Source organism: Pteropus medius, unplaced genomic scaffold (assembly GCF_902729225.1).
Source record: "Pteropus medius unplaced genomic scaffold, Ma_sr-lr_union100, whole genome shotgun sequence".
In the NCBI taxonomy this organism is placed as follows: Eukaryota; Metazoa; Chordata; class Mammalia; order Chiroptera; family Pteropodidae; genus Pteropus; species Pteropus medius.
This window is the reverse complement of record NW_024349798.1, coordinates 17,844,596-17,872,543: the sequence shown is the minus strand read 5'-3', so window position 1 is coordinate 17,872,543 and position 27,948 is coordinate 17,844,596. Positions and strand designations below refer to the sequence as shown.

At 38.0% G+C, this 27,948-nt stretch overlaps 1 protein-coding gene across 11 annotated transcripts in view; it reads left to right on the top strand.

Moving 5' to 3' along the window:
• The first annotated feature begins 1,567 nt into the window (after positions 1–1,567).
• The window catches only part of LOC120620475 (putative selection and upkeep of intraepithelial T-cells protein 1 homolog), a 49,341-nt gene continuing 22,960 nt past the window's right edge, over positions 1,568–27,948 (top strand). For 8 of the 11 annotated variants that reach the window (XM_039885551.1, XM_039885549.1, XM_039885547.1 and 5 more), the window contains exons 1-10: positions 1,568–1,816; positions 4,511–4,858; positions 15,550–15,828; positions 17,106–17,222; positions 18,650–18,670; positions 20,320–20,340; positions 21,416–21,436; positions 22,087–22,107; positions 23,241–23,261; positions 26,375–26,395. In XM_039885551.1, the coding sequence (XP_039741485.1) occupies positions 1,717–1,816; positions 4,511–4,858; positions 15,550–15,828; positions 17,106–17,222; positions 18,650–18,670; positions 20,320–20,340; positions 21,416–21,436; positions 22,087–22,107; positions 23,241–23,261; positions 26,375–26,395 (970 nt within the window). In that variant the 5' untranslated portion in view covers positions 1,568–1,716. The remainder of the gene's footprint in view (positions 1,817–4,510; positions 4,859–15,549; positions 15,829–17,105; positions 17,223–18,649; positions 18,671–20,319; positions 20,341–21,415; positions 21,437–22,086; positions 22,108–23,240; positions 23,262–26,374; positions 26,396–27,948) is intronic. The other 3 variants (XM_039885544.1, XM_039885546.1, XM_039885545.1) reach the window with 2 other exon arrangements.

Here is a 27,948-nt window from a genome sequence, read left to right as displayed (position 1 = left end):
TTCATTTCTGATTGTTTTCTTTTTATAACTTCCATTTCCATTTTTATGGTTTTTATCTCTTTGTTAAAGTTCTCACTTAATTCATCTACATTTCCCCTAAGTTCCTTGAGCATCTTTATAATCAGTGTTTTGAACTCTGCATCTGTTAGAAGTGCTTGACTTTATTTCATTATTTTTTGATCTCTGTTCTGCTCTCTCATATGGTTTCTGCTTCTTTGTCTTCTCATTTTGGCTGCCTTTTTGTGTCTGATTCTATGTACTAAGCAAAGCTCCTCAGTCTCCCAGTCTTATTAGTGTGGCTTTGTGAAGTAGGTGTCCAGTGGCAAAGTCCTGAGAGGGGTTCAGCTGCAGGCCAAGTTTAGCCCCAGACTTTGCCCCTATGGGGCCACCTGTTAAGATTCAGGAAGCAATCCACAGATGCTGTGCTTATAGTTGCCTCAAGAGGCCACGCCAGAAATTGCGGTCAGCTGCCACCAGTGTGAGTCTAGACACTGCTCAGCAAGGGGCACCTGACTTGCCAAGGATACATTTGGATGTTTCTTGGGTGAGGCCTCAATTTGGGAGAGGTGGAGTTTCAGGGAATCCTCTGGGTTGAATGACCTCTGTCATCCAGTTTGATGATGTTTCAACAATGGCAGCACTGAGTCTGCACAATTAGGTAGTGGGGAGGGCTCAAAAGAGGAACAATGGATACTGTAGGCACTTCTGTACAGAGTCATCTCACCTCCGGCCCTCACTCCAACAACTCAGTGTCCTCCTGTAAATCCTTAGTGCCCCTTGTGCAGCCCACCGGGTGCTGGTGCTCAGAGCAAGCAGGTCCATCACTGTGAAAGTCTGTTCGCAAACATGGCCTCTTTAAGAGGTATCTGCAGCTGCCAGCTGCCAGCTGCCAGCTGCCAGCTGCCACTGCTATGGCCTCTGTCCCACTCAGCTGCTTGGGACTGGGCAGCCTCGCATCTTCGCCTCATCCTACCTCCTCCTGTTGCAGGGTGATTTCTTAATTCTCTCCCTAGTTGTAGAGCTTCTTCATCTAGATCTCAGGTGATTTCCCTTGCTGTTTGCTCCTTGTTTCTGTCACAACTTTGATTTGGTCACAAGAAGGATGAACAGAGCCTCTATCATCCATGCTATTTTTTTCTCTCTACTACTGAGTTTTGAGGTTTCTTTGCATATTATATCCAAACTACTTATACAACAAGTCTGCTCCCAAAAACATAACAACAAAAAAAGAGCAGAGCCCTGTCTGGAATACATCTTGGCTGAAACACCACTCTACATGTGATTCCCACCTGCATTCTTCGGCATTGTTGGGTTTTGCCGTGTGCTTATTATGAGAATAAGATAGTCACTTAAAGTTTTTTTTCCTTGAAAGTGTAAATGAGTAATTTTTAATACCATTCAGAAAACCAAGTATAGAAACTAAGATGAAAAGAGTTGAGGGTCACAGTTTTCTTCATGCTATGAAGTGGTTTTCTCATCATGCGATCAATGCTCTGCTCTGGTTTTCTTCTTTCCTTGTTTGGCCCTTTAATACATAACAGACTGACTCAGAAGGCTCTGAGTCTGCTTACTTCCTGCTTTCACACTCCCATATGTGGGCGGCCTGACAAGTCAGGTTTCTGTTTAGGAATCACGTTCACAGTGTTTTAAAGAGGATGTGAGCACCAATGGGCGAGAAAACAGGACTGTTGCCCCCTGACAATCCATGGGAGGTGAATGTCTGGCCCCCCAGTACTGAGACCTGTTAGGATGCAGCCCTTGTGGATAAGCACCGGGACTCTCCTGCTCTCAATCCTGCTACCGTGGCCAGTCACAGGTAAGTGGGGCAGGACAGCCATGCTTTTCTTTATCCTGGAGCCCAGCATAGAAGTCACCTTAATGCAGGGAGGAGGCAAGAGAACTAAATGTTAATCAATCTACGTTCAGAGACTACAACATGCTGACCAGTCCTTCAGAATAAAGGAAGATTTTTGCTGAGATTGCTAACAACCCATTCCCTACACTCTGAAGGGGAAACAAGAAAATAGAGGCTTTAAGTGGTGCCCTACACAAATAAAATTGTTCATTCCCTATGTCTAAAATCATAGAGACCTGTGGATTAAAGGCTGGGAACTGCCAACAGGCCTTTCACACTACATATTCTTACATTTTCAGGCTACATACTCATCCTTCCTCACTGTATGCCCATGCCATCAAAAGGAAATGGGTAAACAAAGTTTTTAAATCATAATTCACAGAAATTAAGAATGATATAGAAACTGAATTCCCTGAACACTCTGGGTCCCTGTCAGTGCCTTTAATCTGTCTCCCTCACTGTCCTTGTTTCTCTCTATTGTCTCTGTCCTTCTAAGTCTTTCTCAGGCTCTCTCACTCTGCCTCTGAGAGGAGACCATGCTCTGTCCATGGAGCATTACCTCTTCTCCAATAAACTTTCCTTTTGACTCTAACTTTGGTGTGTGTTTGAATTCTCTCTTAAGCTCTGCCCAGAACCCACTTCTCTCTCCCTGCAGGGCTTGGTTCCTACCCTCAGGGAAATTCACCCTGTCCTGCCTCAACCTTATCTCACAGAAGAACATCTGCAGAGCTGCAGCTCTTTTCCTGTTTCCTGGACCTGCAAACCTGAGGACTTTTCTCATCCCTGGCTCTTTATCTCTATCTTTCTGTGTCCCTTTCCTTTTCTATTTTATCTATTTTATTGAAGATAAAATAATATAATTATTTTATATATAACTATATAATTAATTATATATAACTATATATAATATAATATAAACATGGTATGTATAATATAAACATGGTATCTTAAAATACACTTCTTGTTATTCATTCTGTTCAGTTTTACATGACACTACTTCTAAAGCTTAACCTATGAAAAAATCCACATGCCTGCTAGAGGGATGTTCTGTGCCCATTGAACTCAGGACCTAGCACAGTGTCCAGATAATTTGGGCTTCAACAAATACCCTTATGTTTATAGTTGTGTGTTTGTGCTCTTAAAATCGTTACTTCCAATGTGAAATTTTATTTTAACAGAAGAAAATTGGTCCAATTGAGAATGCACAGGATTGCCAAGCAATGGTTTGGTTGAAATAAGTACAAAGTATTCCATTTAAATGCAAAAGTATACAGTGGAATATTCATATATTTTAACAGAAAATCTATATTATAATGAAACATGCTATTGAGCAGTAAAATTAATATAGTTATTTTGTCAACAAATAAAAGATAACTTTAAATTCTAAAATCATAGCCCAGTCTACCACCTCAGAAATATCATCTACTAAAAACACAAGAAAACAATTGAAACGTTGAAAAAAATTATAACAGAACTGAAAAAAACCTATTAAATTTATGAAGTTTCCTTTTTTTTAAAATTACCTTCATGGAGTAGAAATTGATATACAAACAGTGTTTTTACTACATACAATTTGATGAGTGGATGCCACACGTGCTGTTTTCTATTCTGAGATAGTAGGTCAGGTGCAGCCACAAGAAGAGACATAGGAGAGGCTCAGGACAACAAAGTTTATTTTACAACAAATCTTAGGGATATGGTCACATTCTGTGAGGGGGCTGTGGGAGGGGGCAGGTAACAATGAGGGGAGTAAACCCAGCAGTTTGGAAGCAGAGAAAGGGAGAGGACTCATGAGCAAGTGACTTTATTGGGGTGAAACACACAAGTAAAAGGCACAAAGAAATTTCTGCTTTTGAATGTCACTAAGTCATAGTCAGAGGAGGGTAAGCAGGAAACTTGTGACAGAAACCAGCCTTGTCACACTTGTGCACGTAGCCACCTGGGTGAAGTGTTCTCAGCCTGCTTGCAACAATGTTGAGGCCACAGGAAAAACTGAAGTGTAAAAATTTACAACACATATACAAACACTTGTGAAACTACCACCACAATCAAGGCAATACTCATACTCATCGCTTTCAAAAGTTTTCTCCTGCCATTTCGTTTTTTTATTGTTTACATTATGTTCGTGTGTGATAAAAATCTAAGTGAGTTCTACACTCAAATCTAAGTGAGCACAGTATTTTAAATATAAGCCCCGTGTTTTAGCAGATCTCTGGAATTTATTAATCTTGCCAACTGTGAAGGTCTCTTTAACTGAAAAACAAATGTGAAATGAGATGCAGTTGTTTTTGGTAGACTTGGGAAAACATTTTAATGTCAAGAAGAAATAAACAAGCAAAGAAAATAACTTTAAATATTTAAATTTTAGCAATTCTCTTTAAGATTTTGTTACTGAGAAAATATTCAGAAAGACATAGATAAGACTTACAGTAATTTACATGCATTTGAATTCCAGTCCTAGGCAAATGGAAAGATAATTAAACTGTAGTTAGGGTCATATTGATGTCACACACGGGTGTGTGTCCTGTTCCCTGTCACACTCACAGTGTGACTGAGCACCCTTCCTCTAGGTCTGCCCCACCCTACCATCAGAGGGTCACACCCATGCCTGCCACCAGCCCACAGATGACACATCCTTGTATTCATTATTTCCAGGGCAATTCCACGTGATAGGACCGAGGTCGCCGGTCATCGCTGTGGTTGAGGAAGAGATTGTGCTGCCCTGTCAGCTCAGCCCTCCAAGGGACGCTGGAGACATGGAGGTGAGGTGGTACCGAGCCCACTCCCCGGGTCTGGTGCTTCGTTACCCAAGCCCCCAGGACCCCGCGGAGCCGCAAAGGCAGGATTACCGAGCAAGGGCAGAGGTCCTGCTGGAGAACGCCACCCGTGGGCTCGTGTCCCTGAGGGTCCGTCCTGTCCACGCTTCCGACGGCGGGGAGTACACGTGTTTCTTTGAGAGTCCCACCTACTACAACGAAGCAAAATTCGAGGTGTTGGTCACAGGTGAGCCTCTGCAACGAAACTCTCAATCTGTATTCTTTTTCGGTCCAGTCAGCAACCAACAGTGTAGGAACAGCTGCAGGGCGCAGATGGTTGGGTTTACACAGACACCACGCTGGGCTACAAAACTGTCGCAGAGGCGAGACTCGCCTGACGAGCTTCCTTCAGCTCCTGCAGATTATAGAAGAAATATATTCACATCTGTTTTCTTTGTCAACACAATTGCTTAAAGAGAGGAGAGAGCAGGGATTCTAGGGTGCCTCCTTTCTGAAGTCCTGAAACATGCCTCCGTCTACCTTCCAAAGCCAAAGGGGCTGCACCTGAGCGGGAGGCATCTGACCAGCCCGCCCCAGGCCTGGGACTCAGCGCCGGGACCCTGATCGCACCACACTCCTCATTACCCAGTCAAAAGTGGTCTACTCACTCTTGTTAAGGCATCTTGCTTTACTCAGACCCTTGTGCAAGTCTGTTCTCTTAGGTCCCGCCCAGCTCAGACATTTTCCCCAGAAAAATTCCCCTTGCCAGTGTGAATGGGTAAAAAAGGTTTTAGTTCCAGTCATACATGAGCCCAAATCAGCCCTTTTTCTACAAACATCAGAGGGCCTTGTGCCAAGCTCAGGTGATGAGTTTCTGTATCACCTCCCCTTATAATCTATCAGAGGGAGTCCAGTAACATTCGCCTCTCAAAGAGAGAAAAAACTTAAATACTCCCTCCCCTTCAGTGACAGTCTGGATATGCCCCAGGTAACTGTTGGACTCACATTTATATAAGTAAGAAACTTACATGATTCTTCATCAATTAAAGGAGGCTACTGCAAAGAGACTTGTTTGCAAGTTTTAAACAACTTTTTTGCCAATTTTTTGCTAGCCAGACGCTTTGGTTCATACAATTCCCTAATAAAATTTCTGCCATCATGAAGAGCATACATACCTCCCTCTAAGAGTCATTTCTGAGTTCGTAACAAAAGTTGCTTCTTTTAGCCAGCTCCCTACTGCAAGTGTCTACTGTATGCAAATGAGTGCCGCCCCTGCAGGAGGCATTTACCCAGGCACTGCCAGAGCTACAAGAGTGAGCCCTGCTGTTGTCATCCTTCATTAAGTCTCACCTCTGGACAAGGATCCAGACTTTACTGTGGTGACTTCTGAGACAATCTAGGAGTCAAACATACACTAGAACATGTCCCAAACCCTGAGTAAACACTTATCAATGGCTTTCAATTTGAAAGCCAGCTGCTACCGTTGCTTTCTAATCGAGCAATATATCATTTCTCTGGATCATCTTGTTTATCTTTACCCCAGATGCCTTTGTTCTTTGCACAAATTCTACTACTAAATAAAGTGTTAGAATACCAACTTTCCACTGCTATTCCTCTTTATCCTCTGAACCTGCATTTTCAGTTTAAAATTTATTGGCACTAAATTGAAGCGTTGTGGCTATAGCTGTTTGTTCTGAGCTCCAACAATGGTTGACATGTTCAAGAATCTTCTTTACAATCTCCTATGTCCCAGCAGGTGAGGTTTCCAGACATATCACTTCCATGACTTCTCCAAGTCAGAGAGGCAAGAGCAGTTGTGTTTGCCACCCAAGCACAAAAATACTCACATTTTAAAAAATATAACTAAGAAAAAGTCTCTGACAAACTTCTTAATTTGTGCTGTGGACATATACTACAACAATGCCTGTGAATTTCACTCACCTTTTTATTAAGCCAAATAGAGCCCACCACACCCAAAGAAGTTTGGATCACTTTCTCATGTTGCCTAAGAGCAGTAAAATACCCTGGATTTGATACTCCAAGTAGTACAATATTTGCAGATGCAATTTTTCAGTGCACCCATGGGATGAATTCAGATCTATGGACTGAGATGTACTTTTGAATATTTAGGCAAATTCTATTACCCCATGGCCCATGAGAGTATGTTTGTGTATAAATACTGAAATAATACGTAATCCAGTTTTTATTCCAAAAGAAAGATTTCTGTGCTCTCTAACTTCAGGGGTTTGTACTTTGCATGTTCTTTTTGCCATGTTTTTGTTGTTGTTGTTGGTGGTGGTGGTGGTGGTGGTGGATTTGTTTGTTTGTTTGTTTGTTTTTACGTGAGAACCATCTCATTTTGGTATGTTATCCTCCATTATTATATATAAGAAAAATAAAGTTCTGTGCTGATTCAGTGCTCTTACCTTGTCCAGGTGAACATTTTCCATTACCTTGGGTTGTCCTTCCTGAGACAGATCCACTTGTACCTGTCACCCACACATACTGTTCAACATCAAAGATTCTCATTCGTGCCAGTCTTGGCAAATGACAGTTCCTCTTTGATTCTCTCTACTAGGAGACCTCAGGTTTTTCTTTGATTTTCACGGTAGTGTGGTTTCATGCATGCATTTCTTTAATGCACCCCTTCATCCTGGAGCAGTGGTTTGGCCCAGGGTAAGTAAGCAGTTCCCACTGGATATATAGTCCCTGCAGGTAGTTATCCCCAGATTCCCATCTATCTCCAGAAAAAATTTAATCCACACCTAAAACCAAGTATACCCAGCTCACTTCCTGTGATGTTTAAATATCTAGAGAGTGTGGGTAATAAAAGTTCTACTGTGTGTAGACCTGTAGTGAATTCTGAGTTACTTTCTGCTTAAAGTCACCACACACCACTGTCCTATACATCTAACTAGTTTATCACTAGTAGGTGACAAGTAAGCAAATCCATGAACCAACAACTGCAACATTTTTGTTTGCAGCAAACAAAAATGTATTGCTGCAAACTTAACCAAAATATTTTCTAACATATCAATAGAATATGAAGGCTTGAAAATCAATAACATAATTAGAAATGCTCATTATACTAGTGAAAATTATAAGTTCCTTCTTCCCACTGTGATCATAAGAGAGTAAAAATACTAAACTCTCTCAAAATTGATAGAATAAAAAATTGATCAAATTCAGCTTTGCTATGGCAGGAACCACCCAGGCCTCAAATGAGCAGATGACAACTCTCAGGAATGGGAGAACCGAAGAAACCTGGCTTTTCTCTGGTACTGGCATTTTTCCTCCTTGACCATTGGCATCATAAATCAAATTAGAAAATTGGTGACCTAGACAACATTTAGAATACTCTTTCCAAGCTTCTTAAATTATGACTACCACCCCCCACCCCCGTTGCCCTTCCTATTCTGTAAGTGATGCTGGAATCAGCTACTATAAGTACCTATTTGCAAGATTTGCTTACCTTAAGCCCACACATTTAGTAAGGGAAACAGAACTGCATGATTCAAAGGGCAACTTTACTGTTTTGTTCCCCCCAAATCTGACACCTTAATTAAACATTTATTATGTTTTAACAAATTCCTGTTAAATATAATGACTTTACAAAAAACTTATACATAATCACATTTTTCCTCAAATTTTAGGATATCCAGATCTAATATACAATTTTTTTCAAATGAAAATATCCCAAAAGACAAATGTAAACCATCTTTTCTTTTAATTTTGACCGATTAACATTTTATTTACTAACTTTTTATGTCTTTTTTTGTGGTCATAACTTTCTTCTTTTTTTCAGTTAGAGTTGACATTCAATATTATTTTATATTAGTTTCAGGGGTACAGCATGGTGGTTAGACATTTATCTAATTTATGAAGTTATCCCCCTGACGAGTCTAGTACCATTTGATTCCATACATAGTTATTACAATATTATTGACTATATCCCCTATGCTTTACTTTATATTCCATGACTCTTTTGTAACTACCAATTTGTACTTCTTAATCCCTTCACCTGTCTTACCCAGGCCCCAAAACCCCTGCCCACATGGAAATAATCAGTCTGTATTCTGTGCATATGAATCTGTTTCTGTTTTGTTTGTTTTATTCTTTAGATTCCATATATGGTATTTATCTTTCCCTGTCTGACTTATTTCACTTAGCATAATACCTTTCAGGTTCATCCAAGTTGCTGCAAACGATAAGATTCCATTCTGTTTTATGACTGAGTAATATCCCATTGTATATAGGTATCACGGCTTCTTTATCCAATTGTCTGTTGATGGGCACTTAGATTCTTCCATGTCTTGGCTGCTGTAAATAATGCTGCAATGAACATAGAGGTGAATATAGTTTTTTGAATTAGTGTTTTGAATTACTTTGAATCAATACCCACAAGAAAATTGCTGAGTCATAAAATATTTATATATTTTTTTTATTTTTTTGAATATTTGTTAGCCAATATATTTTAAAATTAGTTTTTTTTTTAAAATTAATTAATTAATTTGGGGGTGACATTAACAAAATCCAATAAGTTTCAAGTGTACAATTCAGCAAGTCATATATATATATATATATATATATATATATATATATAGTATTATGCGTTCACCACCCATAATTAGATTTCTTTCCATCAACACATATTTGACCTATTAATGCCTATCTACCTCCCCGCTTTTCCCCTTCCCCCTGGTAATCACTAGTCCACTCTCCATGTCTACCAGTCTCTGTTTGTCATGTTTGTTTGTTGCTTTTAGATTAATATCCCACATATACACGATATCATGTGGTTTTCAATTTTTTTCTGTTTGGCTTATTTCACTTAGCATGGTTATTTCAACATCTGTCCATGTTGTTGCAAATTAAAGTATTTCAACTCTCCTTATAGCTGAGTAATATTCCATTGTATATATGTGCCACATCTCCTTTATCCAGTCATCTATTGTAGAACACTTCAGTTGCTACCATGTCCCAGACACCATGACTAATGCTACTATGAACATCATTGTGCATATATCTTTTTGGATAAATGTTTTCAAGTTTTGGGGGTAAATACCCAGTAGAGGGATTACTGGATCAAATGGTAGATCAATTATTAGTTTTCTGAGAAACCTCCATACTATTTTCCACAGTGGCTGTACCAACTTACATTCCCAATAGCAATGTTTGAGGGTTCCTTTTTCTCCACATTTTCTCCAACACTTGTTACTACTTGTCCTGTTGATAATAGCCATTCTAACAGATGTGAGATGGGATCTCATTATTGTTTTGTTTTGCTTTTCCCTAATTGCTAGTGAAGTTGAGGATCCTTTCATATGTTTATTGGCCATTTGTATGTCTTCTTGGGAGAACTGCCTGTTCAGATCCTCTGCCCATTTTTTAATTGGATTGTTTGGGGATTTTTTGTTGTTGTTGTTATTGAGTTGTGTATTTTGTTGTTATATGAGTTCTTTATACATTTTGGATATTAGGCCCTTATCGGAGGCATTTCTTGCAAATACACTTTCCCATTCGGATGATTCTCTTTGCCTTATTGATGGTTTCTTCTACTGTACAGAAGCCTTGTAGTTTGATATAGTCCCATTCATTTATTTTTGCTTTTACTTCTCTTGCTTTTGAGGTCAAATTCATAAAATCCTCTTTGAGTCTAAGGTCTATGAGTTTAGTAAATATGTTTTCTTCCATGAATTTTATTGTTTCAGGTCTTATATCCAAGTTCTTAATCTATTTTGAGTTAATTTAAATGTGTGGTGATAGACAACAGTCTAGTTTCGTTCTTTTGCATGTGGCTTTCTGGTTTTCCCAGTACCATTTATTGAAGAAGCTTTCCTTTCCCCATTTTATGTTTTTGGCTCCTTTGTTGAAAATTTTTCACTCATATAACGGGGGCTTGCTTCTGGACTCTCAATTCTGTTTCACTGGTCTGTGTGTCTATTTTTCTGCTAATAACATGCCATTTTGATTATTGTCACCTTGTAGCATAATATGAAGTCGGGCAGAGCTTATTCCTTTTTCTCAGGATAGCTTTGACTATTTGGGGTCTTTAGTACTTCCATACAAATCTTATGATTTTTTGTTTTATTTTTATTTTTTAAAAATGCCGATGGGATTTTGAAGGAATTTCATTAAATCTGTATAATGCTTTAGGTAATTAGGTAATTTCAACTATGTTGATTGTTCCATTCTAGGAACACAGAATCTTTTTCCATTTCTTTGTGTCTTCTTCAATTTCTTTTAATAGAATCTTATAATTTTCATTATACAGGTCCTTCACATGTTTTGTTTTCTTTTTTTTGTGTGTGTTATCTTTACCAAGTTTTCGTATCAGGGTAATATTAGCTTCATAAAATGTTAGGAAACATTTCCTTCTCTTCAATTTTCGGAAGACTTTGAGGAGAATAGATGTTAAATCTTCTTTGATGTTTGGTAGAATTCACTGGCAAAGCCATCTGCTCCTGGACTTTTACTTTCTGGTAGGTGTTTGACGATGGTTTCAATTTCCATGCTCCTGATCAGTCTATTTCGATTTTTCAGTTTTTCTTGATATAGTCTAAGAAGGTTGTTTTTCTTCTCTTGGAAGCTCTTTATCTCCTTTAATTCTAAATGTTAGCTTTGCTGGGTATAGTAATCTTGGTTGTAGGTCCTTGCTTTTCATCACTCTAAATAGTGCTTGACAATGTTTTCTTGCCAATCCCTTCTGGCCTGCAAAGAAAGTTCTGTTGAGAAATCATCTGACAGTCATATGAGAGCTCCCTTGTAGACAACTAACTGTCTTTCTCTTTCTGCTTTTACAATTGTCTCTTTGTCTTTAACCTTTGGCATTTTAGTTATGATGTGTCTTAGTGTGGGCCTCTTTGGGTTCATCTTGTTTGAGACTCTGTGTGCTTCCTGGACTTGTATGTCTATTTCCTTTGCCATGTAAGGGAAGTTTTCAGTCATTATTTCTTCCTATAAATTCTCAAAATTTTAATCTTTCTCTTATCTTTCTGGTACCCCTATGATGCAAATGTTGTTACTCTTGATGTTGTTTCAAAGGCCCCTTATACTATTCTCATTTAAAATTTTGTTTTTCTTTTTTAATTTCAGGTGTAAAATTTAACAGTAAGGTGCATATATATTGCATTGTGTATTCACCGCTCATAGTTAGGTTTCTTTCTGTCACTAAATATTTGACCCCTTTTACCCCATATACCTCCCTCTTTCCCTCTCCCCACCACCCTCTGGTACCATTAGTCTGTTGTCCATGTCCATGAGTCTCTGTTGTTTGTCTTGTTCATTTGTTGCTTTTAGGTTTATATCTCACATATAAGTGATATCATGTGGTTTTCAACAAAAAAAAATTGTTTTTCTTGTTGCTGTTCTGATTGAGTGTTTTCTGCTACCTTGTCTTCTAAATTGCTGATTCAGTTTTCTGTTTCATCTAATCTGCTATTGGTTCTTTCTAGATGGTTTCAGTTATTACTTTCTTCATTTTGGACTAGTTCTTTTTATGTTATTTTTTTGTCCTTTTATATGCTTATTATCTCTTTGTTGAAGTTTTCACTAAGTTCATTGAGCATCCTTATAACCAGTGTTTTGAACTCTGTATCTGGTAGGTTGTTTGTCTCCATTTTGTTTAGCTTTTTTTCTGGAGTTATCTCCTATTCTTTCATTTTGGATACATTTCTTTGTTTCCTTATTTGGGCTGCCTCTCTCTGTTTCTATGTATTAGGTAGATGTGCTATGTGTACCAGTTTTGGCAGGGTGGCCTTAACATAGCGGCATGAGAGAGAGGCCATGCTGTGAACCAAGGCCAGCTGCCACTAGTACCCAGCCTGGGGCAGCTCAGCAAAAGGCCCAGGGTACCCCAAGGCCTGCCACCACCTGCTGCGTGCTCATAAAGCTCAGCCCTTGAAAGAGCCCTAGGTGGTGTAAGATTGAGTGAGGGAGGTCTCAGTGAGTCATCTGGGTGGGGTGAGTGGTGTTTACCAGGTTAATGCAAATTCAGGTCTGGCACTAGTGCTGAACCTGTGGTCAGTGAGCAAAAGGCTCAGAGCACACCAAGACCAGCCACTGCCATTCTCAGGCTCATGAACCCTTGACAATTGTCCAAGAAAGACTGCAGTGCAGGCAGAGCTGGCTGCCCACCACTGAAAGAGCCCCTGGTAATGTGTGAGTTAGGTTCAGCAGGGTCCCAGGGAATCACCAGGGTGGAGTGAGCAGAGTTCACCAGACCAATGCAGACTCAGATTTGGTTGTGTGTATGTGTTGGAGCGGTGGGTGGAGGGAGGGGGCGGGAATCTTAACACAGGAAAGATGGAGCCTGCCCATGAGATGCAAAGGAAGAGGCCTCAACACAGGGACAATGGCAGCTGCTCCTGCAGCCTTCACCTTGAAGCCAGACAATTGAGTTACTCCCGTATGTCCCTGTTGTCTTTTAAGCAGCTGCTCCAATGTTGGAGCTCAAAGTGAATGAGTAACTCCATCAATGAGTAACTCCATCCATGGGCCATTTAAGAGGAACTCTGGCAACTTCTGCCATCCTGAATCTCACTCAGCCACAGTCTCTGCAGATTTTCAAAGCTAGAAATAGTGGAGAATTCTCTTCACAGCACTGGAACCCTGAGCCTGGTATGTGGCTGGGACATCTCACTCTTCAGTGGAGACCTCTGCAGCTGAGCTATCTCTCTTGTGGGTTTGAGGCCAGCCTGTTTCTCACCTCAGCTCCCATAGTCTCAACGTGGCTTATTCTGTGTGTCCTTAGTTATAAGACTTCTGTTCAGCTAGACTTCAGGTGATTCTCACTGATGGCTATTCTGTAGTTGTAATTTTGATGTGGTTATGGGAGGAGGCAAACACAACATTTACTTACTCTGCCATTTTGGATTCCCATCTGATTAACTTTTTTATATAACTGTTTTTATTCATCAAGGCGAGAGATAATGAAATCTTAAACTCAGAATAGGAGCTGAGGAGGTGGAAAAGAGATGGCCATTTAGAGGCATAAGTGGTGGAATTCGATAGCCTATTTCTTGATTAACTCCTTAAAGTGATTCACGTTTATTTATTAAAAAATAGTAAGCACTTTGCATGGCATAAGCTTTACTTCAACCCCATGAGTTGAGGCTGTTATTATCCTCATTTCAAAGAAAGGGATTTGAGGCATGAGGCTCTTCAGTGCTTGGTTGTAATCTGGTACTGTGTCAGGAGGTATAGATCCAACCCTTTGACTCAAGAGCCTACCCTCATAACCACAAAGCCCTACTGCTTTTGAAAGCTATTATCTTTTGAAAATACTATTTCTCAGTTCTGTTACTGGAGGCCCTCACTGTGCCATCTAGGTTGTCAGAGGCTTAGAGCAACATTCACTAGTTACCTCATGGTATATCTTTAGGACCTGATCATCTATGCACATCAGATGGCATTAGATAATTTTCCTTTATGAACATAATAGATGGTTGTGCTAACTCTGTGCTGCTGTGACAAATAGCCACATATTAAGTGGCTTAAAACAACAGATTTTTATTTTCTCAATGTTCTGGAGGCCAGAAGTCAAAATCAGTGTGTCAGCAGGGCCATGCTCCTGCCAATGCACCCCGTGGTGAGTCTTTCCTGCCTCTTCCAGTTTCTGGTAGCCTTAGGCATCCTGTCTTGTCACTACAATCTCTGTCTCTGTCTTGCATGGCTGTCTTACCTGTGTGTCTCCATCTCTTTGTCCAAATGTCCCTCTTCTTTTTTAAAGACATCAGTCATTTTGGATTGGGACTCACCCTAATCTAATGTGACTTCATCTTTACTAATTCAGTTACTGTTTTCAGATGCTGTTTCTATATAAGGTCACATTCCCAGCTGCCAGGGGTTAGAACTTGAACATATTGTTTTAGGGGGGGAAATTAAACTGACAACAAAGATGGTTCAATTCCAGTGAATTTGATCTTGATTTTGGTATAATTGTGTTGGTTAGGGAAAGACTGCCACTATACATCAAACTGCAAAGCACTGTAGCTGAATCTGAAGCTTCTCCTCATCTGAGTTCTCAGGAAGAAGGAGCACAGGGATGAAGAAACCTGGGCACTGTGAGGTGTCCACGTCACTTTAATTTGGATGCTCTGTTGCCTACAGCACAACCTTCATTTTCATATTTGAAGAAGACTCCCTGCCACCCTTGGGAAAAGAAGGAGTAAGGGGAGGGTATGGCCCCTTTTCTTTTAAGGATGTGATGCAGACAGTGCTCATGCTATCTCCATCCACAGCCCTTCACTAGCATCTCAAGGCCACTCCTAAATGGTACAGATGTTTTAACATGTCATCTGTACCTAGGCAGACATGTCCATAGCTATAACATACATTATCCTACACTATGCTACCCGTTACACTAGCTACAATCTACACATTGATATTTAAACTTAAATTTAATTGATCCTAAAAATATAAAAATAAGTCATTCATTCAGTTCTACTAACCTTATTTCAAGTACTCAAAGTCTGTTGTGTTGGACACACTGACATAGGATCCCCACCTTCACAAGAAGCCCTAATGAAAGCACTTTGCTGCAAGAAGAGTTAAATGGATATCGTGGGCATGACTAATAATTTGCCACAGAAAGCCACTAACTGAGGTGTGTTCTTAATTTCACAGGTTGCAGCTGGATTGATAGAGTAATTTACCACCCAAATTTAAGAATCATCAGATAAAATGATGAATCTCAAAGGGCAGGGAGGAAAAAGAAAACAATCAATATGTATATGCTTGGTGTTTGAGTACTTTGTTAAATACTGATATTCCTCCCCAAACTTCTATGTGGTCAGTATATTTTTATCCCCACTTTCACAAGTAAGAAAGTTGAGATACACAGAAGTTAATTAGCAAACACGGATTCATTGGCCAATGTGAGATGGATAAAAAACTTTCAGAGAAGCATACTTTCTCTACTTTTTTTTTATTTTCCAGGCACAGGTATGGCTCCTCATATTCACATTGAGTCTGGTAACACCAAGGGCATTAAGGTGACCTGCACATCCACAGGGTGGTACCCAGAGCCTGAGGTGCAGTGGAAGGACCTGCAAGGACTGCATTTGACACCAGCCTCTGAGACAAAGACAATAGAAGGAAATGGCCTATTTCACGTGCAATCATCTATCATAGTGGACAAAAGTTCAAAAAATGTGTCCTGTGTCATAAGAAACCCAGTTCTTGGTGTGGAGAAGGGAGCACGTGTTTCTGTGGCAGGTCAGTCCCTTCCAGAGTCTGCATCCCCAGCTGTCACTATTGATTAAGGTCTGATTGTCAAAGACTCATGACTGACAGGCCAGAAGGACATTCTAGCTCATTCATTTGTAGCTCTTATGAGGAGAGCTAGGAAAAGTACATCTTTTGTTCTGCTTTGTATTCCTCTCTGTAGCAAAGATATTTCAATATTTTACTTAGTAAAAGTGAATGTATGGATATACAAAAGCATTCAACAGGGGATGAAGTGTTCTGAGGAACACGCCAAAGTCCTTTCTGACTCTCCCTACTGTCACCACCAAGGAAAACACTCATACCACTTTGAGTGTTATGAGTGTTTTCTCCCATCTGTCAAACTGAGTTTGAATCCTGGCAGTGCCACCTACCAGCTTGGTGATCTTGGGCAACAATTGGCTTTCCTGACCCAGCTCCCTACTATTAATTAGATATAATAATAATGTCTAACTCATGAGGTTTTTGTGAGGATTAGCATGTACAAATTGTATCAGACCTCGGGCACCCCAATCTATTCTGTTCTTACTCAAAATGACTCTCCAAAGCCATGGGGTTTTCCCCACACACTCCCCTGCAACTCTCCTACAAGGTTTACCATAGACAGGGAGAACTCTACAGCCCATTGATAATGCTCTTTCTCTCTTGCTTTTTCTTCTTTCTCCAACTTTTTTCTGTCCCTCCTTCCCTTTCTCTCACCCTCTTCCTAATGCACACCAATCTTCCAGATGTACTTAATTATCCGGTGCACCATATTTGCCATGATTGCCACATTCTTATTTTGTCATAACTAAGAGTTTTCCACTGGCCCTTCAAGGCCTTATCTGGATATCTCCTCTCCTAGGAAACTACTCCCCACAAAATATGTATTGAGTGTCCCTCTCATTCTTCCTAAACTACTTTGGATTCTATATTTTATTATCTCCCCAAAGAGAGCCTAAACCTATATCTTAATTCTTTTATTTCTTCATAACTTAGCAAATACTTAGTCCCAAATATATTTTGCACAAAGGATACATGAATGATTGTTTGTGGGACTTTTGCAATCAGTAAAATGTCATTTTTCATATGCTTCAGTTGGAGAAGGCATATTTGTTTAAGATAGAGAGAACTTGAGATTGAACACTGCAAGAGAAGAGCAGTTGTCAGAGGAATGTCTGCACTTTCTACAAATATCTCCAAAGAGAAAACTTCTGGGGATTAATTTCTAACAGCCAAGTCACCTGATGTCAATCTGGACCTTAATAGAGACAATTTCTGTTTTTCAGATGCCTTGTTCCCAAGGAACAGTCCTTGGATAGTGGGACTGGCTGTGTTCGTGGCTCTGCTGGTATTCAGCATGATAATTATCAGTATATTATTTCTGCGTGCTAAAAAAGCCAAAGGTAAACTAGAAAAAGTGGGGAAGAGTGACTTCACTTGTGAAGAAATCAAGAGATAATAGTTTTAAAAACTCAGAAATGCACTGTTGGGATTTTTTATCACTTAAAATTGTGGAGAAAATGTCTAAAGAGAAGAACTTCTTCTGTCTTTACACTCTTAGGTCTGTGTATTTGTCAGACATTAGAGATTTTTCTGGTCAAGATCAACTATAGCATCCAGAAAAGTACACATATATGGAGTTCATTAGTGACATGACACATAAAGTTATGGTTCTGGAAAATTCATTCATTCATTGTTTATGTACCTACAGGTAATCTAATGCTCTGACATTTCTTGCTAACTAAAATCTTTTTTAAAAAAATTACATTCTATGATGAGAATGCATGTGTCCTTGGGTTTTTGTTTGTTTGTTTTGGTGAGGATAGGGATTGCAAACAAGCTGCATCAGGAATCAGAGCATTTCTTGGTGAGTGTGAGATGGTTTTGGCAGATTAGAGTTTTCATCCAGACCACAACCTGCCTGGGCCTCACCTTTCTCTCCTGGTGAAAATGCCTCTAAAGAGATGTCATTTTTCTGTCCCTTAATTTGGATATTTTTTTCTCCAAGCAGAGTTGGCTTTTTACTTTTTGATGTTGCCAAAAACCTTTGGTATTGCTGCACCTCACTTTTCTCTGTGGTCAGGGAGTTCTTTAAATCAATTCTTTCTTTAGAATTATTAATGTCACTACCTCATCTAGCCTGATGTGGTTATCCCTGTGGCATAGAGATATAGTTCTAGTTAGTTTTATTCTCTGTTAACTAAATTAGTTATTCTACTTTCTGTTTCTTGAGGGTGACCTGCCTGCCAACACAATTTACCTCATCTAGTCCTTAAAGTGGTAAAGTCAATAATCAAAGGTTAACAAAACCCAGAGTGAGATGGGGTGCATACCCTGCTGTTAAAGTGCAACTCTCATCACCTGCTGGTCTATGCACTTGGTAACCCACATTCTCATAATATAGCCAACTCTGTTAATTTGGTTACTTTGGTCAATATTGAAAACAAATTTTTTTGAGTGGGAACTTTTATTAAGGAAGAAATGAGGTATTTGGCTGCTGGAGCACAGGATGGTAACATATTGGAAACTGGTTGAAGAAATCAAAAATTGGGTGAATTTAGAAAATTTATCAAATTAATCACTCAAAATATCACAGCTTATCATTTATCTAAAATATTTAATTCGGTTAACCATTTTGGTTGTTTTTATTTTACATATGTTAATTTTATTAACTAAGTATATTAGCTTGAGCTAATTCTAGGAAAGAAATGACTAAATAATTTTTTAAATGAGAGACAGATTTAGAAAATCTTTTCATGAGCTGAAAGAGCACTAAACCAGACCCTAGATTAGTCTTAATAATGAATCTCTTTTGTAATATTTGTTTTAGGTTCTCTCAAGGAGGAGAATGGTGAGTTGGTTTAGTTCTAAACTCAGATAACTATAAATAGATGGACAGAAAGACAGTTAGATGATGGATAGATAATAGAGAGATCGGTAGGTGATTGAGAGATGATAGATTAGATAGATGATAGATAGATAGATAGATAGATAGATAGATAGATAGATAGATAGATGATAGATAGATGATAGAGATGATAGATATAGATATAGATAGATGCTCAGCTTGTTAGTAGTATTTATATAAAATAATTGGTGAACTAATCTTGCTATTCTGTTAAAACTGATTACTTTATGTTCATGTGCCTATTTTAAACCTGAGTATATATAGTAAGTTATAAGATGGAATAACTAAAGAAGACTTTCTACAACCTTACAATAAAGGATATACATCTTCATTCATTTATTTGACATACATTTATTGAGCAGATACCATGTGTCAGGAACTCTGCTAGCTGCTAAACATATGACAGGTGCAATGCAAATGTGATACCTATTCTTTTGAAAAAAGAGAGTCTGTTTTATTAATTTGTTTCTCTAGCTCTTAAGATGGTGCTCAGTACATAGATGTATCTTCATCAAAGTCTTGACATTAAATAATAATAACAGCTTTACATTTATTATATGTTTAATTTATTTTTTACGGTGCCATTGGTTAATGAAATCCAATAAGTTTCAGCTGTACACTTTAACAGTAAGGCATATATATATTTACATTGTGTGTTCACCTCCCAAAGTTAGATTTCTTTCTGTCACCACATATTTGACCCCCTTTACCCCACTTACCTCCCCATCCCCCCATCCCCTACCCTCTAGTAACTACTAGTCTATAGTCCATGTCCATGAGTCTCTGTTTGTTTGTCCTGTTCATTTGTTGCTTTTAGTTTTACATTCCAGATATAAGTAATATTATGTGATTTTCAACTTTTTCTGTCTGGCTTATTTCACTTACCGTGATTATCTTGAGATCCATCCATGTTGTCACAAATGGCAGTATTTCATCTCTTCTTATGGTTGAGTAATATTCCATTATATATATGTACCACAGCTTTTTTATCCAGTCATCAATCGTAGGACACTTCGGTTGCTTCCATGTCTTGGCCACCGTGAATAACATTATGTTTTTAAGAATTAATCTTTCTCTGACATTGCACCCTACCCTCTAAACTTGTGGTATCAATTCTTATAATAATATATGAAAATAATTAGAACTTATGCTGATTGTTGTTTAGAACAAAATGTAATCTAATTGTAAAATAAAATAGTATCTCATTCTTGCCTAATATAAACTATTAATATTCCATTAGAGGCATCCTGAAAACACTCTAAGCAAGAGTGATATTTTGTAAACTATTTCCTCTACGATGATTGCTTCGAAGGTCAAAATACTCATTTGGTAAATAAATTCTGGTCTATTGGCTTCAAGCAGCACACACACACACACACACACACAATTTTATTGTCTCTCAGTAGAGAAGATGAATACAAGTAGGTAAATACTTCATGCATTTAGGACCCCTTTAGGCAATGCAATAGAAGGGAGCAGTCAGGGTACCTGGTCCTAACAGGGTCTTCATACCATCTCATAAGCTGAAAGGTAGGTCAACCAAACCTTAGAAGATTCTTACTAATAAATTCATTTGTGTGTATTTTTTTTAGGTTCCCTCAAAGAGAAGCATGGTGAGTTGGTTCAATTTTAACTCATATATACATGCTCTAACTGTAATATATGTATATTACATATATTATATATTATATATACACACATGCACACACACATATACACACACACACACACATATATACCCAGCTGAGGTCATGCACTAATATATATATTAATATATATTTCACTTGTTAAAATTATATTTTTTAAAGAATTAGTCAACAAACATAACCTTACTCTTAAAACTGATTTCTTTGTGTCCATACGTACATTTTTTTCAGCTTACTCTAAAATATATGTGATTAGTTATTAAATGGATTTACTGAAAGACATCTGCACACCTCTATACTAAGAGATATACCTATCTGTTCATTTATTTAATACATTTATTGAGCACTAGTGTGTGTTGGAACTCTGCTAGCTGTTGAGTACATGCCTGGTGCAATACAGGTGTGACTCTTGTTTCTTTGAGGAAAGTGTGCTTAGCCCCTTAGATGGTCCTCAGTACACATCTGTCTCTCCACCAAGATTTTGACATTAATTGAGATCATATGTATCAATGATCTTATATTCACAATGTGTTTGATACGTGTTAATTATTATCTCACATCACATACTACCTTTCTAAAAATTTATTATACATTCTTACGAAAATGTATGAGGAAAACATAGCTTATGCTGATGACTGTCCAGAATAAAATGTGATCTGGTCATAGAGTAAAATTTTATCTCATTCTTACCTGATAAAAACTCACAATACTATTCCCTTAGAGGCATTCTGAAAATAGTCCAAGCATTAAAAAACAAACAAACAAACAAACAAGAAAAGCTATTATCCTTTGTAATGATTACTTGGAAAGCCGAAATACTCATGTGGTTGATACTTTCCCCCTACATTCTACTGTCTTTGGATAGGAAAGGTATGCACATGTACATAGGCTCTTTACAGTCCCTTCAGCCATTAGGAGGGAGACATTTGCATACCTGACTCTGTCCAAAGGATTGGGAAAGCATCTTCCTTTGAGCTGAAAGATAGTTCAACCAGACCCTAGAGGAGTCATACTAATGAAAGCTTTTGTGTCTGTGTTTTAGGTTCACTCAATGAGAAGCATGGTGAGTTGCTTTAGTTTTAACTCAGAGGACTTCATTCTTCTACTTAGAAGAGAAAGCCACAGATGCAGGGTGTTCGTAATGAACACACAGCAGAAAAGGTTACAAGAAATGTATATTCTTGGAACGTCCCCATGAAACTCAACTTATCCATGTTAAAATAGAGAGATTAAGGTGAAAACTTAAGTAAAGGCTAGTGTCCTATTCAGTTTGTTATGTATGTGGCTATGTTTTGTCAGTTTCAGACACTGATTGTGCCCATCGAAGTATTTCTAAGAGCTGGATAGAGCAGAGGTTCTCAAACTTGAGCGAGCATCAGAATCATGGGGGAAGGGATCTTGTTAAAACATAGATCCAGATCATTGGGCATACAGTGTTTGGAGGATCTCAGTGAGAAGGCCTTGTCACAGACCATTCTGAATCATGGCACAGGATCTCAACAGTCAACCAAGAATCTTCTCTTTCCTATGCGGGTGTAACTGATCCCTAATCCCAACCCTGTTATACAACTGTTGGCTCACACACATCAAATAGGCAATTTGCACACAGGTTCACACTCATCACAGGCTGTACTGACTTCACAGAGCAATGAACCATCAGAATGTTTAGTTAGACCTTTGCCCTGTAACCTTTTTGTGGTTTTGTTTTTAAAGGTGAGCTCCGAGAACAATATGGTAAGTCTTTAATTTCTTCCCGTGTTTAAGGACTTGGTCACAATTTAAAAGGTCAGGTGATTTTGAGGGAGATATTTTAGAAGAGGAAAAGTCTGCGTAGATATAAGGGAATGTAGATCAACTTGGGACATCAAATGTTGTGTTCCCACCTCTTTGTCCTAACTAACATGTTCAAGAAGCCCTGAACTTTGTTGGACCCTTGTCTCTATAATCCCTTCAAGTCTGTAAGCAGTACACTTTGATTCTACAGGAAAGAGAAACTGTCTAATACCTGCATAAAGTACCAAATGAAGGCCTGCAGTAAACCCTGCAGAAAATCCTGAATAGGCCCTTGGTGCTCAGTTGAAATTCAGAGCACAGCCTGCTCCACCATCAAAAGCTCCCCTGCTGTTTGTCCTCTGTTCTCATTCTTTTTGTTAGTTTGCTTTGTTTATCTAGCTTGCTGACCGACTGTCACTGGATTGAGAAGAGGAGGGCAGTGTGACATGAACTTGGAGCACCATCTTCCTTTGCATTTGCAAAGCCTGCTGGTGTTTGTAGGGTTCTCTCTAACCCACCATGACACCCTCAACTGGAGAAATGCTTGGCCACTCGCTGCACACCAGTTTCCAAGATAGGAAGTAGTGTTTGTATTATGACCAGATTATGCTCCTTACAAAGTATTCAGGGCAAATTTGTATATTGTGATTCCCAGGACATCTTTTGGGACAGAGCAGTGCAGCTGGTTGGCTGCTTCAGGTTGTTCCTGACTCCTAAGCACTCGCCGCTGCCCAAAGCTCACTGGATATGGCCCAGCAACTTGGGTCTCAGACTCATGGATACCAGATGATCTGCTTTTGGGAATAATCTATGATGAGCTCCACATGATCAGCAGGAGGATTTAGATGCAATGAGACTCTGGATAATGGAGCATGTGGCCTTTTAGCATCTCTTAGAAACCACCCAGCCAAGTCATACACAAAATGCCATTTCCCTTCCCGCTCGCCACCCCACTCCATCCCAAATTTTATGCTCAGCTAATATTTTACCAGGGCATAACTTGAGAGATTTAAGTCAAGATTGCTTCCCTAGAAATTCTTCCAAAGTTTGATGATTGTGGACTTATTTTTATTATATATCTTTTTTTTACACAGAACACTTAATTAAACAGAAAGGTGAGTATATTTGTTTATATTTTAAAGACAAATGTATCATATAAAATATATTTGATCTACTAATAATTGATTTTCATACCATAAAGTATCACTTCTTCTTAATTGTCTATACATGACAATTGTCAATTCATGACAATGATTAGTTATCAGCTGAAATTATGTTATACTTTTATATTATAAATTAGAGATTATATAATTTTTTTTGCACTTGAATAGTCACACTGAGGCATCTTTTTTCTTGAAAAGCAAAAATGTAAATACTTTATTAGTACTTTGTTTTAAAACAATCTGTCATTACCTAAGAAGTAATAAGCATATTTACAATGACCTATTTTCAAGGCATCTTTGTTGGAATATTTCCCTGTTTATCAGATGTATTTTAATTTTTAAAAACCACATAAAATATTTGGATATTTCTTCATGGTCTTTACTATTATGACTTCTAAGTTTAGAAATCAACACCTGAATTTTTTTTTTTAACTTTTATTTTTCAATTACAGTTGACATTCAATATTATACTAGTTTAAGGTGCACAGCATAGTGATTAGATATTTATATGCCTTACAAAGTGGTCCCCTTGAGAAGTCTAGTACCCACCTGGCATCATATGTAGTTATCACAATATTATTGACTATATTCCCCATCTTGTAGTTTACAGTCCCATGACTATTTTGTAACTGCCAATTTGTACTTCTTAAGCCTTTCACCTTTTTCATCCACCTCCTAACTCCCCTCCTACTTGATAATCACGTTTGTTCTCTTTATCTATGAGTTTGTTTCTGTTTTGTTTATTTCTATTATTCTTTAGATTTCACATGTAAGTGAGAGTATATGGTATTTGTTTTTCTCTGTTTGACTTATTTCACTTAGCACAATACCCTCTAGGTTTATCTACATTGCCACAAATGGCAAGATTTTATTATTTTCCATGACCTAGCAATTCCATTTCTGGGTATTTACCCAAAGAAATTTAAAACACTAATTTGAAAAGATACACTCAACCCTATGATCACTGCACTGTTATTTACAATGGCCAAGATATGGAAGAAACCTAAGTGGCCATTAGGAGACAATTGGATAAAGAAGATGTGGTACAGCACCTGAATTTTTATTTTCACCTCTGTTTTCTTCTAATTCTTGAGTGCTTTATTATTAAAAATAATTAATATTAATTTGTCTTTTGTATGATAAGATGCCAACCAAATGTGTTGACACCAACATTCAGCTCTTTAAAAGGCTTTAACAATTTTATATATTTTAAATTGTTAAAATATTATATGCATAAGCTTTGTCTGTGTCTGTTTTGTATTTTTTTTGTTTTGATTTGTTTTTTAGTTCACTTTCAACCTTCTTTCACTTTGACCTCTGAGTGTTGACATCTACTTTTCTCGATCCCTAGAATCTTTGCTTCCTTGGTAATTTCCTGATTGACCTTGTTTTCTCTGTGGGGTCCTGGTAAACCTCACTTGTTCAGAGAGGAACCTGAGTGCTCTCTGGGACACCACAGTCTGTGTCCTCTCACCATGGCATTCCATGGTGCTCTGTGAATATGCACCAGGTCTGGATATGTGTCTTTTATCACTCACAGTCAGTGGCCTTCTCAGAGATCAGGCCACCAGTTCACAAATGCTTACTGAGTAGAAAATGATTCTTATTTATGATTTTTTTCTTCTGTGTTTGTTTTGCTTCTTATTTTTTGATATAATGTAAGGCAAGAGTAATATGAGCTCTGATTTTTTTTTTGATATAGGGTTTAAACATCATATAACACCTGATTGCCACAGAATCTCTTATATCTTATGATTAATCTGTTAGATTGACTTAACCTTATATTGATGTGAACCTCACATTTTTCATCTTTCTCCTCTGGGCCAAAGGTGGGCCCAGATGAAGAAATTTGGCCTGAGCTGCCTTGAAATGGACCTATTCATGGGCTTTTAGCAAGGTTACATATGACGTCAAAATTGTGTGGAGAGAGGGGTACCTAAGGGTATTCTTGGTAGTCAGTCTACTTTTGATTATTCGAAAGGCTAATAGTAAGATTAAATAAGATTGCTTCTTACCTAAACGTAATGATTTCCAGGTCTCTCTGTGAAGCAGTTACAAAGGCACATATAACAATGGGTCAGTCACATTTTGTGCAATATTTAATAAATAGCTATTTTGCAAATGTATTTATTGAGATGAATTTGCCACTGTCCAAGAAACATAGTAGATTATTACCTACCTAAGAAACTTCTTATGACGTTTCTGGGCTCTTCTTATCTGAAATCCTCAAAAGCATGAGTCAGTTGAAGTGATTGAGGGAACCACTGTGGAATCGTGGCCGTCCTTCAGTCTGCTGCCATGCAGAGTTCATTCTCAGGGCTGAAACAGTGTGAGGTTTAGATCAACACAAGACCAAGTGTGACAGGTTCCCAAAGCTGTAGGGAAGCTAAGCAACCTACGGTTTGAAACATTTTAAGGGGTAGCTCAGAAAAGTAACAGCCTATTTCTAAACTTCAGGGGATGTGACTTAAGTTCTGTTGTAAAACTAAAGGTTCTATCACTCAGGTTGACAGTGCAAAAGCCACCACTTCACTGGCCCCAGTTGAAGTGATCCAGCCTCCTGCCAAAACCCCCTGTCCAGTGACTCTTCTCCCTCTGAGAAAAATTTCTTCTTTTTCTTTTTCTTTTTTTTTTTTTTTAATTTCTACAGATCATTTGCCAAGTCTTGTAAATAATCTTGTGATAAAGTGAGAATATGTGAGCTAGTTTTAGACTACCCTCTTTGGAGGTCCTGGGAAGACTGATTATAGTTTGTAGGTAATTGGCACCTATTTTATCAGCTTTCAGATCTCATTTAAAAGATCTCATCATTTAATACCCTGTTCCATCTCCATATAAACACATTTATCAACCAGAAAGTAGTTGTCCATTTGAATTGTGATTTCTTTTCACTCAGACAAGAGGAGTTCACCTTTGTGTTGTATATGCTAGACATTCAGATGGTTCACCTCAGGATGTCTACTGTTAAGTGAGGACCAAGTTCTGGGGTGGATGTTCTGTGGGTAGAGACAGGAGAGCACTTACTAACACACTTTTGTTTTGTTGTGTTGTGTTTCTTTATACAGAGGAAATAGAGAAAGAAAACGGTAAGTGATATTTATTTTTGACTTAAATAATGTTTGAATATTTCATACCCAAAGTTTTTTTTTTATTATAACAAAGCCAAAATCCAAATACCCTATTGATGACCTAAAAAATGTTTAGAGACAACTAAAATATCTTTCTGCAACTTTTTTAAAAGGAAGTAGTGGTATTCGTAGAATGGGGAAGGTTTTAGGCATAAATGGAAAAGGACAAGATGTCTCCATTTGTGGTGTGTTAGAACTGGGACTCCAAGGTCTTGGATCTGACCCACCAGTGAGAGCATTTTTGTGCATATAGTAATTGACTACCTCTTCCACAGTCGATGCTAAAGAAACAATAAGAAAAAGGATTCCCTGCCCTTAGGAAGGTTCTATCATGGGATAGAGGTATGCTTTGCATTTATAAAATAAATGCAAAACAAATGTTCTAATAAGTGTTAAGGAAGAGAGTTCGTGGTGCCATGAAAATGTACAATAGTGATTTGGGTTTGGTCATGGGTTGTGCACTTCCTGAGGAAGCAATGACAGAGCTGAGATGAAGGAGACAAGTAGGTCACATAGGGGACCAGCATTAGCAAGGCAGGGAGCACAGCAAGCACTAATATCTGGGAAGGGCCAGCCCCTGGTTCCATCAAAGCAGAAACATTAGCCAGGTGACTCTGCATCAGAAACCGGGCAAGGCTATGAGCTAGGACTTTTAGTGTGGTCCAAGAAACAAAATTGTCCAAAAAAACTGAACATTCTCCAAGAAAACCAGAAAATCACTGAAGTATTAAACAGAAAAAGGTATAGTGACAAGATTTTTATTTCAAAAATGTCATTTTTCTTGAAGATAGGAAATGGATTATATGGCTAAGAGTAAAAGTTTTCAGAGAGAAAAGTTAGGAGGAATTTACAGGGAGATATACATTTAATTAAATAATCTTCAATGCCATATTATATTTATTTTTTAGTCATTATATAAATATAATAATCTTTATAATAAAAAAATTCTGTATAAAATCTGTGGTTGAAAGAAAAAAGAAATTCTGTGTAAAATCTGTGGTTCTTTTTGATATTTTTTATTTGTTCATTGATTAATTCACTTACTTTAGCTCATCTCAAAGTGAAAAAAAAAGTGGGCTAATTTTTTTAATGAGCACTGAAGACAGACTGGGTTTATTTCTAATTTATTTTTTAATCATTTTTTAGTTTTTAATTACAGTTGATATACAATATTAAATTAGTTTCAGGTGGACAACACAGGGTGAAGTGATCAAATCACCCTGGTAAGTCTAGTACCCATCTGACACCATACACAGTTATTACAATATTATTGACTATATTCCTTATACTATACTTTATTATTCAAATTTTTTATCTTTTTTTCTTCTTCATCTTAAAGAAGTCCCTCTAATATTTCCTGTGTTACTAGCTTTTGATGATGAACTCTTTTAGGTTTTCAGTGTCTTGGAAGCTCTTTATCTTTTATTTGTGATAGCTTTTCTAGTAATTTTTGTTATGGGTCCTTGCTTTTCACCACTTTGAATATTTTGGGCTAATACCTTCTGGCTTGC